Genomic DNA, 21,159 nt, shown 5'->3' on the forward strand with positions numbered 1-21,159 from the left:
TTTGTTTTTGTGATACCAAGTGACGGAACGAACAAGTCGTGCGCCTATAGGTAAGCGACACGCCTGTCCATAACAGTTACAGTGCCACTCAGAGCTTTAAATCGCAAAGATCTGAGGGGTATTGCCACTGCTCCCGTATCCTAACCCTTCTAAACCGGAGCGCAGAAATGCGAACATTACTGCTTAGTAGCAGAAATAGGTAAAGTAGCAATACTTCCCTAGACGAACTCTTTCACAACGAGCTCTACTGCTGTTAAATATGAGAGCAAGTGACGGAACAAACAAGTCGTACGCCTGATCGATGATATGCGTTACGCCTACTTTATAGCAGGTACTCGTATAATGGCAATTGAAACGGGCTTTTAACGCAGAAATAACGCTAATTGTCTACTGATTGAATGTCGCCAAGGAATCGGCAGTCAATTGATTTCTATAAAAAAATATGCTGAGTAAAATCTAAAAAAAATCTCCCGAATTCTGTACTATTGAGTAGCAAAGATTTTTCCGGTCTAAAAATCGATTACAGATGTAACTGTAAAACTCGATGGCACTTGTCGATAAGTTGAGTTCGTCGACCCAACGTTGGATTGGTACGATCCGTATCTCAATGCTCCAATGTCAAGATCGTGGACGACAGGTTCAAACACCTGTCACCATGAATCGATAAAAAAAAAATTGAAATCACGAATTATCCAATAAGAAGGCGGTTTTCTAAACAGTAGCCTAAACGTGGACGAGCAGAGGACACAGTAAAAAGCGAAGAGGTTTTTCGTACCGTGAACCAATTTATTTGATGATTTTATTACAATTATTAATACAAAGATCGAACACTAAGAAAAATTCCTTCGATCCAGATGTTTTGGATGAATGAACCATATCAGCATATCAGGTATGAAAACATTGTGATATTCAATAACTACATGTGATAATTTTATTACCTATGGATAATTTAAAAAGTATGATTTTTATCCGACTCTATAACAATACATGGGGTTACATGGGAGCTAATTTTGACTGCATTTAGTTTACTAAAATCGCTATGTATGTTTCAAAATTCAAACTTTCCTGCAATATGCGAAATTTTACGAAATGCTGATATATTTAATTAAATTTCAGTTTTTTTTCTAATGAGATGTAGTATATAATAATAATAGTTTGTATGTATGTTTAAGACACATGTTTTAAACAGGAAACACTATCGTTGTTTTTGAATCTCGTTCGTCGGCCTTCATTGCCGCTATCGCTACCGCTCAAGCACCGCGCGCAGTCCTGGCGTACCAACGCGTCCGCGCTTCTGGACGCCTTTGCGTGACCGTGTCCATTACAAGATCTCTTTATTGATTATTACCAGAGAGATTCCAATCGTAAACACTTGCCATCTCTTACGCTCTAAAATTATCCACAAACCCAAACAAAAAATCAACACAGATCTCGCAAAAAGATAAACTGCTAAGTAGGTTACATAGATAAATAATAGAACAGCAGTGTTACACGTGTCTTCAGAAGCGGTTTCAAGTTATCCGCTTGTAGAGACAGTTGTTGTTGATGAGGTTTTCATAGTTCGCAGCAAAAAATGTCGTTATTACAAATTTGTACGGTATACATTGCAAGACTAGTTTAAGTGTTAGGTTATGCAGTATATGTACGGTTGCAAGCAGAGATTGGCAAGCGCCTGGGTTTTAACCCGGCGAAAATCGAGGGCAGAAACTATTTACAACTAAATTTGTGGATGGAATTTTGTTCAAATTGAATGATATTATTACAAAAGTTAATTGCTTTCTTATTTAGACGTTTCGGTTTGCCTTTCTATAGATCGATTTACTTGAAAATCGCATTGAAATAAAATATCGAGTCGTCATGTGCACATTATTGCAAGGTGGGTGTTGTGTGGAGTAGCTTTTTTATCTATAAAAAACTTATCGAGTTTTTAGGTATTTGCGATTATTACACATAGGAAATGAAACTATTTTTCCGGATTTAAATCGAATATATTTGTTTTTTTTTTGAAACCTTGGAACATATATAGCGATTGTAGCGTATTAAATTGCAGTCAAAATCGGCTTACATGTAACCCCATGTATTGTCATAGATTCGGATAAAAATGATACTATTTAAATTATCCATAGGTAATAAAATTATCATATGTAGTTTATTGAATATCACAATGTTTTTATACCTGATATGCTGAAGACGCTGGTTTATCCATCCAATTCAGCTGGATCGAAGGAATTTTTCTTTGTTCGATCTTTGTATTAATATTTGTCACCTCAGTCAACTGTAACTATGGGACTTGTAAAAGACCCGAAACGTCGGTTTGTTTGAAACAATAAATATACGCGATTTAAATCAGGAAAAATAGTTTCATTTTCAACTCACCGCTCATTTTTGGTTGCAAATTGTAACGTATACACACACGTACGTTACAAGTTACCATTCATTCGCATCACAATTGAGTATTTAAGCAATCATATTATAGAAACTGTACGTATTATATGTTAGAGGTATTATAATGTTAGTTATGGTTGAACAGTTGTTGAGATATCCGCATGTATAATGTTAGCGGTGCGGGCGGCGCAGCGGAAGCCACAACTGCAGCCCTTTCCGGTCGTGGTCACCTAACTGGACTCAGTACTGTTTAGATAATTCACCTATTGATTGCGTTGATTTGCGTGGGATTCTACCTAGATTGTCGGGTCTATTCTACTGGAACATCAGACTTGAAACTATTTTGTTAAAATAAAACTGTCGAGTCCATCTTGTTTTCTAATTGCAACTTAGTTTATACATTCCTTTTTTTATAACGCCAGGTGATACGACGAACAAGTCATGGACTTGGTGGTAAGCGACACGCCTGTCCATAATAGTAGCAGTGCCACTCAGAGATTTAAAATGCAAAGATCGGAGGGGCACTGCCACTGCGCCCATCGCCCTGAGACATAAGTGGACCAGTCTCAAAATGTGTGGGTTGTACCAAGCATTGTATTTGTAGAGCAGTTTTGGACTCTACGAATCACTGAATGGATGAAGTAAAGGACGTGCCTTCGCCAGGACCGGAGGCAGTACTCCAGAAACTAAACAAAAATCAGCTGGTGGCAGTGCCTACAGCGAGAGGGCCGTAACAGCCCATTATTCTGCGGGACGGACGCGAGGCGGCATACTAACTGCGGGCAGACGTGAGCGAACTTGAACTTTGCGCTATTGATCACTATAACAAGGATTTGAACAAATTCCCACCCGCGAATCAAAGTCTAATTCAGTTCTTGTCTATTTTTGTCTATTTTATTTCGAAATTATCTAATATGTTTCAAAATAGGCTTTTAATCGGTAAATGAAGTTTTGTTTTGTTTCAGAAGACAAACACGAAAATCAAAAGTTCAAACTTATACAATGCTAGATTCTTATTGGAAGTTTTGCTCAAGTATCATTGCAATCGTGGTCCCAAATATGATTATTTCTATAGATTTTCGTAACGCAACTGTATTGATAATTTGCCTTATGCCTAGGAGTTGGTTGTAATGTTTCGGAACGGTACCATATAGAAGTTTATTTCTGATATCAATAGAGGAAATTCAGTCAGTTCAGTGTTTTCACATATATGTCGGTGGTTTTAGCTAGAATCAACAGCGAAACCAGCAGACAGCTTGTCATTCGATATAACTGGTTATGCTCAAGGTGCGTACCCGACCACGCCCATTGCTCGTACGTTCATTCACCGAACGCATCCGTTTTAATATTCAACGACCAGCTAAACACGCAATGTTAACCTATTAACGGTCCCCAAAGTAATAATTAAAAACCATTACGCGAATCGGGAATGAAACCGCAACACGCCGCATCTCCTCAACTGGCGCGCATCCAAACCTACAACTCACTTATTATATTCTATGAGCGCAGGCTATAAACGTATTCCTGAACATATCACGTAGACGACTACTACCAATTTCAACCAATCAGAACGCGACAATTCAACTTAATAGGCTAGGCCACGCCCAATCACGTAACCGCCTATTACGGGCCATGTAACGACGCAGGCTTTTAACTTCGCGATGACGTCCGATCGATCCGCGTCCTTGTCGTCTCTAGAGCGCTGTCCCTTTCTAATTTCCGAATTGATGGTGTACGGGGTGTCTAGGCTGAGTGTGATAGAGTCGCGTTTGGCGCGCGTGCTTGGTTTCAGTTGCACGTCCGAGGTTGAAGGAGGGGGACGCGTGCAACTGTTTTCGATAATCGGCCGCGCGTTCCGTACGTGAAAAGCGGACAGTATCCCGCCAGTCACGTCCACGTAAAAACGGATATATGCCCAGAATATTTATTAAGTGGGTGGCTGTGCGTGACTTTTCCCCTGTGAATAGCTAGCCCCGTAAATGATCACCCACGAAAATAGAACGGGCGTTTGTTTGCTAACTGAAAACCTCTCTGACCGCTTAAAACATCGCTGTTCGCCATTAAAGTTCCGGGACTTGTGATTTTTGGTAATATCTTTTTTGTACTGGACAGACTTTTTCCAAACATTTCTGTAAATAAAATTAAACGAGGACTAGACAAAAATTAATAGGCATCCCGAACTGTAGCAGTGCAAGTGACGCAAAAAAATAATTATGGAACTTTTTTGACCACTACGAACTTAAGCAGTGCGTTTGAACACTCGACGACATTCGAGATGGTGTGTGAAGGAGCACGAAAATATTTTGGCGGAACTGCAGACTTGGACTAAGTAGATATTGTACGGTCTATTGGGTGCATAAGTGAGAATGTTGCCGTACCAAGCGGTGGCAATGGACTACGCGGTGGCCTCGGCTGGGTTCCACCACCACCAGCGGCCCGGCGGACTGCCTGGAGTGATGGGACTGCCGGGCCCGGGGCCGGGGCTCAATCCTGGCCTCAACCCGGCCTTCACCCATTCCTGGTTCGTACAGACAAGCCCGGATATCTGTCGGCAGCAACAAGCATCCAACCAATCGCATCTCGAACCTGGGCACGTTTCATTTTTTCTTTTTATATTTTTTATTTTAGTTATTGTTTTCCGAAAATGTTATGGCTTGTCGATGTTGCTTGTAAAAAGTATTTCACCTCTATTTTATAATCCACACAATATTTTTTAAGCTAATACTATTTATTCTTGAACGAAGTATACTATTTGTTACTTTGTTAAAGAATCAACACGACAAGTCAACAAGTCATTAATTTATAGACCTTATAGATAATTGCATTAGATTTGTTTGCAGTTACTTCGTTATTTTGCTTGTTTATGTTTAGGAGCTTTTAGATTCAATATTGAACTTTAATGTTGTATCGATGTCAATTATGTGTATTTTTTTAACAATATGCTGTTATTTGTTTCTGCAAGTTTATTTAGGTAAGGTTTGTTTAACAAGCTATCTAAAAACAATCACGTCCTGCCAATTAACTCGACTTTGAAAAGGTAAAACGTCTAATGTGCATTTGGAAAATATTACAGGAGATTTAAGGTATTTCTTTTAATAGAAAAATAAAAAACTCAAATTTTATTTGTTATAAAATTTAAATAAAATTTAAGTAATTATTTATTTTCTTAAAAAAATTACTTTAAATCGCTCTCCTGTATATTTCCCAAATGCACGTTAGACGTTTTACTTTTGCAGAATCGAACTCATTCTGTAGGTAGCCATAGCTAGTGATAGCTAGCCCACATAATAAACTTGTCAGAGCCAAGTTTAGAATTGAAAATAAAATCAAAATCGGTCCACAATTGATGGATAAATCGGAAAAAATACATGCAGCCAAACGTATAATCTCCTGTTTTTTTAAGTCGATTAAAAAGTAAAATTAATGTAACAAATCCAGACTCTCCTATATTAAAAGAACCGTAATGGAACAATTGTTAAAATAAAGAACTACATGCAAGAAAATAATAAAGGCATACTTAACAAAGTTAATAATAATAACAACGAATAACAAGACAATAAAGTGTATAAACGTCCAAACGCTAAGCAAAATTATGTCTAAATTTCTTGATCCCTATCTCAATGACATGGTGGTACTGGTTTAACGCGATTATTTTGTACTAGCTGTAAAGTCACCACGATTAACGCTAGAAATTTAGGGAAGCAATATTTTTTTATAGCTGCTTAACCAAATAAAAAAAAAATTAAGTCGTATAGATATTTAGTATAAACAAACGTCGATAAAAATATTTTGTTATTCGGAACCGTGAAACGTAAGACTGTGTTTAGAAAATATGCATCAAATCTATGTGGTAAAGTAACTCTACGTACCATATCCCTGCTTATGGCAATATATTATCATATCTACATAATATGATAAGTAGAGCTCCTTGTGAAAGAGTTCGTCAAGGGAAATTCTTCTACCGTACATATTTCTGCCACCTAGCTGTATTATTCACATTACTGTGTTTCGGTTTGAAGGGTAAGGATGCTAGTGAAATTATAGGCACATGGGTCTTGTCAACTTACGTCTCAGAGTGACGGACGTAGTAATGGTGTCCACCAGATCTTTGTGATTTTAAGCTCTGAGTGGAACTGTCGTGGATAGGTGTCGCTTACCACCAGACGTACTAGTTCGTCATGTGATATCATAAAAAAATGTTTTGCTCTATCTAAAGTATTTAAATCATTATGTTATTAGTAGGAATCTACACTTAGAAAATAATTAGCGTTTTTTAATATATAATTCTAAGTTTTAGACAAATAAATCAAACTCACATCTCAATTAACATTTCACATATAACTCATTTTGTAGGTAGCCATAGCTAGTGACAGCTAGCCCACATAATGAGTTGTTAGAGCCAAGATTAGAATAGAAAAAAAAAATCAAAGTCGGTCTACAATTGACGGAGAAATCGGAAAGCATACATACAGCCGAACGTATAACCTCCTGTTTATTTAAGTCGATTAAAATGTAAAATTAATGTAACAAGAAAGAGGAAAATTCTGCTACCGTACCTATTTCTGCCGCCTAGCAGTAATACTCACATTACTGTGTTCGGGTAAGCGTGCAGGGGAAATTACTGGCACATGGGACTTATCTACTTATGTCTCAGGGTAACGAGCACAGTGGCAGTGTCCCTCAGATCGTTGTGATTTTAAGCTCTGAGTGGAGCTGCAACTACTATGGAAAGGCGTGCCGCTAACCACCAGGCGCTCCACTTGTTCGTCCTGTCACTTGATACCATAAAAAAAAGAATATGTAACTTATTCTTTGTAGGAAAGTTGGTTTCTTTCCAATTATCAATATTACATAATATCATAAAAATGTAGTGAATACGTAGAAAATTTGAAACAATACCTACAACTACGTTGACTAAGTCTAAAAATGAATTCACAAGCGACTCATGCGCACAATACGAGAACCATATCAAAAAAGACGCGTGGTCGGAGCAAGTTACGTATACAAATTAAGATGGTTATCATTTCGTGACAGTTGAAGTGAAGCCACGGTACAATATACAAAATGTTGGATTATTTTCACATTTTATTTAAATTATATTGTGTTTCAAAAAACTTTGCCTAGCGTTTCTAATTGCTCAACTGTAATTCTGCAAATACGTAAAATGGCTTGTATAACAAAATCTTTAGAAATACTATAATTTAAATGTTACAATGATATTATTATATATAGCACGATTCTTATTATTTTTTTTATAGCACGATTCTTATTTTTTTTTATTTTGTAAATTAATACAATTCGATTGTAAAATTATAGGAAGAGTAACGAGTAACTAATTGGCGTGTGTATTTAGGACAAATTTTACACCAGAATTTAGTATTATAATGATTATTTCCAAAAGGAACAATTTAATTTGTAGGCGGAAACAAATTTGTATCTCGTTGAAGAATATGAAGCGACGAATATTGTCATTCGACTTTTATCGCTACAAAGATCAAGTTCACCTTCGTAATTTGCCGTTTTCCCAGAAACATTTTGACTTATTTGCCTTAATGAGACTTTGTTGGTTTTAATATAACAAGAGTCCCAAAGTTCGCATATTTAGAAGTCAAATGTTAATTGGGATGAGAGTTTGATTTATTTGTCTGATAGTATTATCCTATCCTAGCAGTATATAATAAAAACGCTAATTATTTTCTAAGTATAGATTTAATTGGTAAGCGACACGTCTATCCATGATAGTTGTAGTGCCACTCCGATCTTTCAATCGCAAAGATCATAATCAGCATCGCTACTGCGCCCGTCACTCAGAGATATAAGTTGACAAGTCCCATGTGCTTATAATTTCCAGCATCCTTACCCTTCAAAACTGGGCCAAATGAAATGAACTGACGGCAGATATGGGTACGGTGGCAGTACTACCACGAACGATCTTTCACAAGAAACTCCGTACCGGCACTCTATGATGGCTGTTTTGACAGATTACAATAGTGAAGTCAAATCTCAATTGATCTATAAGTTTTTAGATTTATAAGTAGTATTGCAAGGGGTAGCTGATTAAAGAATTTTAATAAAACGAAAATAAAAATGTTTATTTAATATATCGTCAAGTCGGAACTGCTTTGTTTTGCATTGAGCTTTGACGAGAGTGCTGGACAGCGATCCCATAAGTGACGATCGTGTAGATTCATTTTTTTAATGTCGACTTTCGGTAAATCAATGACTAGTTGTGTCGTAAAATTATACATCCATAAATTTTTATTGCACGTTACTATTGACAACAATGTACGCCAATTAGCTCCTTCAACGTAGTTATGAATTATTACGAAACTTGATGAGCGGACAAACGTCAAAACGGCCATCATAGCGTGCCGATACTTTAAAAACGACATAATTGCATTGAGCTAAATAAATTACTTACTTACTCCGTTGGCTCATCGACCTGAAGTGGGTCTTATCTAAAAAAATGACTTAGATCTTTAATTTCTGACGCCAAGGAGTCTAGTGTAAGAACAGTCTGTATCATCTTTACTACAATTAGGCCTGTGTAAAAATCTAACATTACACCGGTTGTAGACGTAACTGGCCGGTTTCATAGGCGGCTGTTTGCCACACAGCGACCAAGTGCCCATAAACTTGAAATGTACGCAACCGCCGCCGACGGTAACAAGTAAAGCCTTGAATGGAGAATGAACCATCTTTGTCAAAGATTTGAAGTTTGAACTTTAAGTGGTGAGCTCTAGAATCATAGAATTTGCGAGATAAGACGCATGAAGTTAGTCAATGTGGTGTATAACTAGTTTATACATATGTGTGCACTTACTGTAGAACAGTGAAATTAAATATCAGTATAATAGTACGGGGTACCCCATTTCGCTATATAATATCATCAATCTCAAAAAAAAAATAAAAACAACTACGGAATTTACAGTGCGATTACCAAATGCTTTCTGTGTAGTTGCCGCCTACTGTTTCTCCATAGAGAAGTATTAACAATACACTAACAGATTCGAATGATTTATATTCAAAATTTTACATTAAATCAGTATCATCGAGCATAATGAAATATACTCGATGATCAATATAAACATTGCGGCGAGAATAGTAAATAGTGACATTTTTGTGCACGGTACTTTTTAAGCACAGACTGTCCATGAACGGATTAAATGAAAAAACAACTTTTCGAACTTTTATATATTTTTTTATGATATCAAGTCACAAGACGAACAAATCGTGTACCTGCGGGTAAGCTACGCGCCTGTCGATAGCAGTTGCAGTGCCACTCAGAGCTTTAAATTCCAAAGATCTGAGAGGGCACTGTCACTGCGTCCGTCACCCTGAGACATAAGTTGAGAAGTCCCTTTGTGCTTGTAATTTCACGAGCACTATTACCCTTCAAAACCGGAACACAGTAATACTGACATTACTGCTTCACGTCAGAGATAGGTAAGGTGGCAGTTCTCCCTGGACGAACTCTTTCATAAGGAACTCTACAGCAGTAGATCAGTAGCAACTGACGTAACTTTTTCAAACCCATTGTGATAAATTAATTTTTTGCCCTTCTTAACGGTGAAATAAAAACTGGCTTTTGACTCAATCACAGGACAACAAACCTTTCACACTTCATCAAAATTTCTAAACGTTAAAAAACCGATAGAATTTCTGAAACAAAAAACTTGCATCCGCACTCTGAAGTATTTTGATTGAAAAATAAAGAGCGTGACTAAATAACATAACATGTATTTGTATCGTTCTGTGTTCAATAGATCGTGAATAAAGACGAATATGGCAAAAGGATACACATAATTACTTTTTAATACAAAGTTTGATTGATGTAGGGACATATTATGTATATACATAGGTCAACAAAGTATTTTATGAATACTAGAAGGGTAATGGACAAATGTATAAATAATCTCTAGAAATTTTCTTTACATTTATTTTAACCCCTTACATAAAAAATATTATGGCCGTTAAAGATATCCATAAACAGTTAGAGCGGTTAAAAACATCGAATAAAAACACAAATCCGCCCATTAAACAGTAACAAAATCCCCAATATTTACGAGAATAAAAGTCGAATTCAATCGTTGCACCTGATTGAACAAAAAATCTCGCCCTAACCACAACGGAGCGGCGAAAAGAATCCGATCTCAGAACTACGTGGAGCAACCACAATTAGTGGTATTTTGGTTACTTATTATACTTATCCGAAATTAACTTTTAAAATTAATACTTAAATAGAATTTGTCCTTCATTCTGTCTCAATGTAGGTAATTGAGTCAAATCTTTCTTTTTTTTGCAATTTAATATTAGAAATATGACGACGTAAGACAGGTAAACGTAACGTAAATGTAAAAAAATACAGTTTTTTGACGTAAATTTGATTTTTTTTTAAAGATGGATGAAAACACAGCTGCGTCTTATACACACCATATGGCTCTAGTACGTTACAGTGTTGCATTATTCGTTGCACGCAGCTAATAAGAGAACTAAGTTTTGATATTTAGATGGATATATTGATAAGTGTACATCATATAGATAATCCAAGTATTAGAGGGGAAAACGTCATTTACATTTTCAAAAAACAATTTCACCTTTAAAAGAACTCCCGATATAAAACAACGCTCTCCAAAAAGTCTACAAAGTCACCATCTGCAAGCAACAACGTCGAAACCAATTTAATGAGCCCGAACGCGATAGTTCAACTGCAAGCGCTTGAGGTGTTGGGTATTGGAGGAGAAAATGTCATTTACTTTTTCAGAAAATTGTTTTGACTTTTTGCCGATTACAATTTCAAACGTGAATTTTATCAATAAAGGTTCAAAAATACAGCACTTTATTACATAAGTGATAAATCACCTACATTGGAATAAGAAGACCTGTCGTTGCTACTTATTTGTATATGTATATATATATATCAAGCGAAAAATCCGTCCTAATTGAACACTTTCTCACAGAGCTAAAATACAAATCTATTGTTGCAGCGATATTGTTGCGCCTTCTTCCTTCGTCACATGATCTCACTTAAAGTACAATGAAAGATATTAGTGTTGATCGATGTTTCAACGCCGATTTTATATCGTGCTATCAAAATAACTTGGAAGAAAAAACGCAATATCAATATCCGGGTTAATATCACAACGATTTAAATCAACTCACAGATTCACTTCATCGAAATTACTTTTTTACCATCCAATACACATGTTTCCATTCATGCAAATTTGAACTTTATCAGTTTCCGACAATGTAGTTCAATTTGTTTGCGTTGGAGAGGATAGCCGGCCCTTTTTAGAATATATGGATCTATTACGTTTTGTCTTGTATTTTTTTATATTCACAGGTTGTTCTTGTCTTATTTGTAGTCTGCTAGAAAAAGAAAACAAAGAAAAATTAGATCCCATTAATCTCAACCTGAAATACATAGATCTAAGTTTTTTAAACGGGACAGACGACTCTACTTCACGTGATGTTAAATGGGAAGTGGAATCCAAACGTGAAGGGACCTAGTGCAGTGTTGACACAACCACTGCCCTAGCCAACGTTGAATTTTATAATAGTATTATGTATGGGATTGCTATAAAGTCTTTTCACGTAGAATCACCACAAATATCGTTCAAAGTTAAATCTAGGTATAAAAATTCAGCTCGTGGAGTCACTTATACTAATGTTAACCACAAGTTACTGTCTTAAGTTGTCCTCGTGTTTTCCTTTTTCCTCGTTACCTGAGAGCACCCTGTGAGGCAGTGGCCAACCTCAATCAGCCGCTCGCTGAGTCACCGCGATTCGTCGCGCCCTCTATCCAGTTTTTACCACTGCCGCTGGAGAAAGGATTGCCTCTATGATTTGGAAAAATACGCCTGTGCCTAAATTGTCCGATCTATAATTAAACTTTCGATTAAACGACTGTTCGATGAATATATTTATTATATTATTTAGGCTACTCAAGCATTGAGCTCCTTGTGAAAGAGTTTGTCTAGGGAAATACTGTCATCTTACCTATTTCTGCCGCCAAGCAGTAATGTGAGCATTACTGCGTTCTAGTTTTGCAGGAAAAGGGTGCTGGTGAAATTACAGGCACATGGAACTTATCAACTGTTGTCTCAGGGTGGCAGACTGCTGGCAGTGCCCTTCAGAACTTTGCGATTTTAAGCTCTGAGCACTGCAACTATTATGGACAGGCGTGTCGCTTCCAACCAGGCGCACCACTTGTTGATCCCGTTTTGTATCATTAAAAAATATATATAATCGCCATTTGAGTAGTTTTTCCTGACTTGTTTAACATTCTTCAGTCACGCTTAATTTACGTTATTGTCATTGTTCACCTTCTCAAATAATCCTTTTTAATAAAATGCATGTCTTAATTAAGTAAATGCGCTTCACAAATTCATTATAATTGTATAATAAAACACTCTCGAACGAATTTTAATAGGATTAATCTTATTATTTATTAATATAGGTATATTTTATATTCTACTAATAATATATATTGTGTATATATTACGAGTGAAAACCTTTATTATGCAATTTGTAAATTTGAAAAAAAAACATCCATTCTACTTTTTCACGCTCAAACCATTAGGTTTTATGTCTACGATTATGCAGAATTGAATAAAAGTTAAAAAGTCGATCGTTCGAAAATAACATCCAATTGATGTTTGCGGTTACGATCTGCTTTTTTATCGCAGGTGTATTTTTCGAAACAAAACAAGAATTGTGTTAAAATAAGCAACACATATTTTTTTTATTATTGAACATGTTTTTACGTATCGCTCAAGTAGAACCCGTGAGTCTCAGACATTCATTTGTTAATATAGCAACTAACACTTCCTAAAAATAATCCGATTTCAATACGAACTATTTCCTATCTATAATAGACATTCGAATATGACTCGATAATAGAGTGAAAACAATCGATCACAGCCGGTCAGCCAGGATTAACAGCAAGACAAGTGTCCCGAAAATGATCCATTATTTCCCCCTTTACCTCATCACCGGACTTTTGTACTGACCCTTGTTGTTCCAATTCTTCTTATAGGGTTGAATTGCCGTCATTCGAGGGAGATTTAACATTACTATATCCGTTAATTTGATTTAACCAGTATTTGAGATCACAGACATTCACAAGGAACACATTCAAAAGAACAATAATAAAAATGCTTATTTAATCTAATGCAGGCGTCGCTTTTACAATGTTCATTTTCACAGAAGAGTCCAACGTTAGTAAATGGCTAATAAAATTACAATGAAAGCACTAACGAACAGTGCGTTGAAACTACAAGTTACCAGACAAAAATACGGGAAAAATATCTCCCGCGCCCCGGGCGCAATCAGCCGTCCCTTCAGTCGATTATTGCAAATAACTATTATTTCCTTCTCCTTTCAATTGGCAGCGAATGCAGCCCCGACGTTTCTCTTTGTATTGCTAATTTTGTCTACGTTAGTTCTATTTACTTAATCGACGATAGAGTTCAAACGACTGTTTTTTTGTTTAAAAAATACTTTATAACTTAATAGCGCATTTTTTAATTTAATACGCTAATTATGCAATAATGGCATGGTATAACCGAATAATGATATTCGAAAAAGGATATGAAATATTTGTAGAAACCACGTTCATATGGGGCTACGAAATCCCCGCATCACTATTTTATTCATCAGAAAATCATCCTAGTAAATCCGGGCTATTGCATTTATGAATAAAACAATTTTCCAGTTTCGCTACGATTTTGGCAGGCAATTTGCTAAACGCCGAGCTATCATTAGTCATCCTCGTATCGACGCTTCTAACAGATTGGTCATTTTTTGTTCCTATTATGTGGGATTTGGCCACCGAAGGGTATAACTAAGAGCAGAGAATGTCGTGTATTTGAAATATACTTCTATGTATTCAAAATCAACAGGTACAGTACATATTTTAAGGCTTCTATTATTGTGTCCTCTAAGCCTATTGTTTCTGGGTGGTGCCTAGGAGTGAATTATGGTGGTTTTGGTACTCATAGTAAAGGGCATTCCCTAGTTTAAGACCGGGAGATTGGTGCGGCTATCTGGCACATTATTGTTATTATAATTTCGTTTAGTGTTCCTCAATTAGCACAATAAATACATTAACAGATAAATAAACGCCACATTCAATCAGCATCTTCGGACCTCCCTATTGGTATTCCTGGTGCGTTTCAAAGGAAAATTGGATATGACGTGATTATTAAAGTCCGGCTAAAGAGCGGCAATTTGGCGCGCGTACAAATCGTTCGTCCCGCAGGGCCCACGGGGCCGGACAGTTCAGTCGGCTTTATTTATTTTTGTCCTGCATTATTATTGCCGACGCAGCATTGGAAGTATAAACCTAATTTCATCATGTGTTCCTGTGAATACTGAAGATAGTCTAGAAGATTTTTTCAGCGTTCTTGCGTATCATTGTTACTGTTAGTAATTTCCGGTGTCGATTCAAGATTTAAAATATATCTCATCTCAGAGAAAGTAATGTTGATGATTAGTATTGTCATCGTCGTCGATAGTTCCGTGTCGATGGAGACTATTCAAAACGTCACGACCCGGGCTTCGGAAATTTGCCGAGTCATATTAAACTCATCTCGGGGGTGCGAGCCTAGTAAAATGTCTGTCCCGCGAGACGTGGCCCCACTTGATTATTTCCGATCTGATACCAGAATATCAGACACTGATGAAATGCCTTGTTCGTAACGTTTAATAATAATCGGCGCAAACAAAACGTTTCATTAATAAAAATACCGAAAGATTTTAGATGAAGTGCTTATAAATTAAGTATAATTTGGTTAAAACTTCAAAGAGAACAAAGAAAGTTGCAAGTTAGGATAATGTACTTGTCACCAGAACACAGAGGAACGCTTCAAAGCTGGAAAAACTTGATGATCACACAATCTTACACCTTTTTATCTAGTGACCTGACTGGGCACCGTTTGACATCGGAAATAACTACGTGACCTCAGGTTAGATACGCTGCCTCTTTTCACTTCGTGTTTTTGGTACAATGATGTTTTTTGTCACCGTCCCACATCTTTTGCTGAGCCCGGGAAGGCTAAGCAAGTCTGTTGTAGGTAGACGGCGTCATGTCATGTTACAATAATGGTTTATTTTGTCCTAAGAACTTGTTTATTCACCATACGTGTCTGATTACTGACGTGAAACATGAAATTGATTGAAATTGTACAAATTACATAACCCCAACAAGTAAAATGTCCGACCATGAATATCAATCAATATAAATCCTATGTAATCAAAGATGGCGTCAATAGTATTCCTTGATTATAATCTGCGACTGTGATACGCCAACAGATAATCGTCAGCAATATTAATAATCTTAAGTCGTAATAAGCCTATGACATTTTCATTTCCTATGTCAAATATGGCGGCGTCACCCCTCGTTTTTATTTAGTTAATTCCCTTCGTATAAATAAGATGTCACGTCATTACATCGTTTAGTTAGTAGATCCCGATATATATCGTATTCTTTAATACGGTTAGGAACCCATCATATGTTAATATTACACATTAATAGTGATAGTTTCTTAAAATATAGTATTTATATCATAAATGTGTTTCTAGAATTAGAAAGAATCGATGTACATTGTAGGCAAATATTCTGGCGATTTATACGAATTTCCTTCTAAGTGACCGTGGGGTCTCCAAGGCTCAAGGGAGCGGACGGTTGACTAAATTCCAAGGGTTCAAATATCTGTTCTTTTAAAGAAAACTAGCCGACCCTTAAGTGTAGGGTGTGAATTTCTCTTTGAAAAGTTTTGTGAACTGGGATCAAATTTAGTATTCCTACATGTGTACTTTTAAGGGATTGCTTAGTACGTTACTAGAACGTTAGCGACTATTATTATTCCAAGAACGTCATGATTGGAGTTCATAATGCATACTTATGACCTTAAGATGTCGATAATAATTCTTTAAAAATTACTAAGAAGCATTGTTGTGGGTTTTAATATCCCTATACAGAATGTAGTGAGCACTCATTTGGTGACAAGACCACTTCAATCTAACAATGTAACATGTCATATTCGTCATTCAGAAGGGAGCTTTATTGCATTTGGGGTGATAAAACGTGTATTTTTTATTTTCACTTGAAGAAACGTGTTTTTATATTTCTTTTTGCAATTTGAAGATGTTCTATTCAATCCTTGTTATTGTAAGACAATTACAGGTTGTAATTGCCTTATTCCGTGCCACTTATAACGTTTTTGTTTTACAGGAATTTCATTTTGAATTTCTTAAATCATAACGTAATAATATAAACGGATGATTACCAATTCACTGCCACAACTTTACTTTTAACAATCTTTTCTTGTGATTCACGATAAATGCTTTCAACCGCAACAATAACCCATGTTTGGACTTGAAACTATTCAAGCAGAAAATACTCAAAAATTCCCAGGCGCTATCTAAAAGTGTGACAACAAGAAGATTAAGACCCCATTATTTGTGGGGTTAATCGTGAAGGTGTCGACCTTTCAACCCTTCTTTAGCCGTTGACAATTTAGCCGTCTATTGGTTCAAGTTTGAGCAAAATCTTTTACTACCTGTATTGAATCTGTGTTTTACAAAGGAATAGGTTTAAGTATACCGTGACAGATGGGAATATCGGTACCATTCAGGATATGTCGTCTTCGAACAAGTATTGTTTTTATTTAAGACTCATGAGGAATTATTGCGTTCCTCATTGATCTTCAACCTTATCAGCATAGCTTACGATGAGACTAGCAATGGTGTCACCACTACTTGAGTTCTCGGTTGATTTCGGTAAAAGAGACCAGATATGGCAAGGTGAACTGTTCTAGTCAATCTATAATCTGAAAGCAAGGAAACAAGCCTCCTATGCAAATTACAACTAAGTGTCATCCATACTAATTTAATGCCGGACTTCAGTAGGTCTTATCTCATCACTATTTTTATCGACACTTCCAAGCTTCGTAAGGAATAGTTTGCATACAAGCGCCGCGGATTAGATGTAATATATTGGTTCGCAGTGAGTAATATTATTCAGTACTCGTACAAATGCTGTCATCTCCAAGCGTCATAATCATACGTACAGAGCTAGAGATGTATTCCTAAGCCCCAAGGGGCCAGCTAATTTTTCTACCCAGGCACAACTCAATTTGTCCCGGACACATTAACCGTAACTACTGCGACACGGTTGCGCACTGACCGGCTTTTTACGACCGGGCCTCTGTTCGATTCCGGCGCAATTTTTTCCTTCAGTTTCTCCTATTTCAATTTCTAAGAAAATTCCTTTTGTACGGGTTTCGCGCGACAAATTCCGGTTTTGTTTCCTCGCTTTAAGGTTTAGGTTCCTGAGAATGACATCGGTAGTTACGATTTCTTTCTGTAAAGGTCTACCAATCATGACTGATCAGTTCGCTCGGAGTCGGATATCGAAATGGGTCCTAAAGATGTGCACATTAAGGCGCGTTTTCGGATATCAGATTTAGGGAAGACTTTGGAGAGGGTCAACGCGTTAGTAGCGTATTGTGGGTTCGATTCCCAGGTGTACGGGGCGTCGAGACACGTACGTGCGCACTTAAAGACAGCCACTTCTAAAATGAAGGGAGGTCCGTCATAAAAATTGGACAGAACAAAATGGACCAGAGTAGACTGTCTCCTTAAAAATATAAACATTTCATCCGTTAAGAAAAAACGAGCGCCCATGTCTTCAAGCAAACAAAGCAGTTTATACGCCAGAAAAGCCAGGTGAAAATGAAACATTAGAAATCGACGACATTTTAAATATTACTGAAAATTCTGGAAAGAGTTGCTTTACTTTGCACATAGAAAATGGAAAGAAAATCTACTCTAAACATAGTAGTAGTCTACCTAAGCTATCTGCAGGCCAGAGCAGGGGACTACTTATCCATTTGGCTGTGAAACTCCGGAATGCCTCATAAAAACCATTACACTCGGCACATGCGAGCGGAAAACTGAATCTCTGTCACCTTTTCGAACACGAATATCCTTTTACTGTTGTTTTTTGAAAACTTCAACTCCATGAACTTGGAAATTATGGTGGAGTCTTTTTATTATCTCTACCGACGAAAATATTAAAAAATTCCAGGTCACAACGTAGACGTATCTATTATGTTACTTTACAATAACAAAAACTGTAGATATGAGGCTATCGTACTGGGCGTTGACAAGAATAATTTATCTTTGGCAACCATAAATTATTATCCCAAGTGAGGTAAATTGACTCTGTAAGATATTATCTCCTCTGAGGGGACGATATTGCATGCCTGGAATATTTCCTTTAGTTAATCAATGATACATGCTTCGGCATAGATGTCAATGTCTTTAGAGGAATATCGTATGGAACTTTCAAGTAAAAAAGGCAAAGAAAAATAAAATTATTTAATATAATTCGACCTAAGTGGACAGGTTCCCATAATAGCCTGGGGCGTCCAACCCTCGGCCACTGTAAAGTTATTTTAAACAATCTAATGCGGCTCCAACAATGGTCCTCCGAAACTGACCAAGTCGACCCTTGGAAAACATTAAATCAAGTTCAATGTGATGGTCGCTTTATGCTTTAACTGTTAGGTGCGTTTATCGGGAAATTCGATCTTATATCGCCGGAAGGGGTTTGTTTAGATTTTTTAAGAATTATTGGTCCCTGTACTGTAGTTTTTTTGTGATAAGGATTTAGTTCGAGCTTAAGGGTTACTTTCAAAGTGGAATACTATGGTTGAGTTAACACACAAACTTACTTTAGTTTCTTTAAGACTTTTAATGTGTAAAAATAGATTTTAAAATTTACTAAAATTTGTCGCGTCACTATGTTTCGCGATTGCTACTCCTTAGAATGAATAGTTTTTCAGACCTAAATCGCGTGTACGAGTATATTTGTTTTTCAAACAAACCAAAATTTCGGGCTATTTACAGGTGCCACGGTTACTACAATTTAATATTAATACAAACTACCATATTCTATACTATAGTTGCAAAAGTTATTAATTTAAGTAAATATCTTATTTTACTTTACCAAAGAACATTTCAATTTACGCTACATACGATTTGCAAAACGACTTTTTTTTACTGAATTTATTGATTAAATGGAAATTAGACTACATTTCCTATTTTATTTAAATCAGTATAATATCTGATTTCTTATCATTGATCTAAAGTTGAAACATCATGAAAAGTGACTTTTTAGTTGACGTTATAAAGTTTTATTAAACCAAACTATTATGAAATGCAAGATGAACTTATTATCATAAAGTAACAACAGCAATTACCTCATCAACACATTAAGTAAGCCGCATAAACCAAACTCGTCGTCCAATTTTGAGACGACCTTACTCAGGTGTTATAAAGCGCGGTCTCGTGGGAGAAGACTGTAATCCGACGATCGTAAAGCAGGCCCATCAGGGGATCGCTTACGATGCACCTTGGCGGCGACGGTTTAGCACCCCTGACCGTAAACTTTTAGCTGATGTGTCTTAACACCGGAAAGAGTTTCATTAGCTACTCTGTTGCATAGCTGGGATATTATCTGTATTGTATAAACAGTAATACGATTTACATCAATATAATAAATAATTAAGAGACGGTCGCGTAGGTCCAGTGATTTGCACTGTGGACTCTAGATGAAGTGTTTCCGGGTTTGATACCCGGTAGGATCAATTTTTTTTAATAACACCAAGTGACGGAACGAACAAGTCGTTTGCCTGGTGTTAAGCGACATACCTGTCTATAACAGTTACAGCGCGACTCACCTTTAAATTGCAAAGATCTGGGACATAAGATAAGAAGTCCCATGTGCCTGTAATTTCACCAGCACCCTTACCCTTCAAAACCGGAACGTAGTAATGCTCATATTACCGTTTGATGGTAAAAGTAGGTAAGGCGGTAAGTACTTCTCTGAATGAACTCTTTCACAATGAACTCTACTGCTAATAATTTGGGAAACGAACTTATCTAAATTCTGGTCTGGGTATTCTGGGGGTCCTGGGGTTGAATTCATTGCTTTGGTAATCATAATACAGGGAATTTTATACCAGCGCCCCAAGTCTGCTAATTTTAAATCATTTCAGTTGTGTGTCGACAGAGTCGAGACATTTTGTCGACACACAACTCGTCGAGCTACTATTCAACTGCCATTGCATTTTTTTGTTATTCCGCTCTTCAATGGCGAGTCGATCACACGTCGTCGCTGTATTCTACTAATATTATACATGTCATCGCTTAGCAAACAACACCGCTCTAGTCGAAAAATGGCGATTTTATTTTTGAACGTTACCCACGTCCAAATAAAACGTGAATATTAATAAAAATTTTGCAGCTAACTCATATACAATTAATTATGTGTCCATAAATAGAGCACTATCAATAATAGATTAGAAAATCTTGTATGCAATAATATTAGCGCAGTTTTTTCACTCCCCTTTAAAATTACTTAAAATTACTAGAGCGGTGTTGTCTGCTAAGCGACAATATTTAATTTTAAGACTGAATTGCTGTTTAAACGAGAAATAATAAGATATGCATATTTCCATGACACTTTTTACTAACGCAACGTCGATCGGTGAATGAATGTCATCACTCACTGTCGTCGTCACATCGTCACTTCACTGGTTCCACTCTATTGAGACTTGACTACTAGTATAACTAGATTTTAGCGGAATAAAAAATATACTTCCCGATAAATAATTCGAGCCACCACGCATTTTCAGTACTAAGTGCCCTACGCGTAAACAATGTTTGATTGATCAAAAACTATTATGCAATTTTGAAACTAGT

The 21,159-nt window shown here is 36.6% G+C and overlaps 1 protein-coding gene across 1 annotated transcript in view; it reads left to right on the forward strand.

Moving 5' to 3' along the window:
* Positions 1-4,751: 4,751 nt before the first annotated feature.
* LOC113239339 (protein trachealess) overlaps positions 4,752-21,159 on the forward strand; it is a 53,590-nt gene continuing 37,182 nt past the window's right edge. Inside the window, exon 1 of the mRNA XM_026476288.1 lies at positions 4,752-4,975. Within this exon, the coding sequence (XP_026332073.1) occupies positions 4,752-4,975 (224 nt within the window). The remainder of the gene's footprint in view (positions 4,976-21,159) is intronic.

This window comes from Hyposmocoma kahamanoa, unplaced genomic scaffold, assembly GCF_003589595.1.
Source record: "Hyposmocoma kahamanoa isolate Upper Pololo Valley unplaced genomic scaffold, ASM358959v1 99879, whole genome shotgun sequence".
Lineage (NCBI taxonomy): Eukaryota > Metazoa > Arthropoda > Insecta > Lepidoptera > Cosmopterigidae > Hyposmocoma > Hyposmocoma kahamanoa.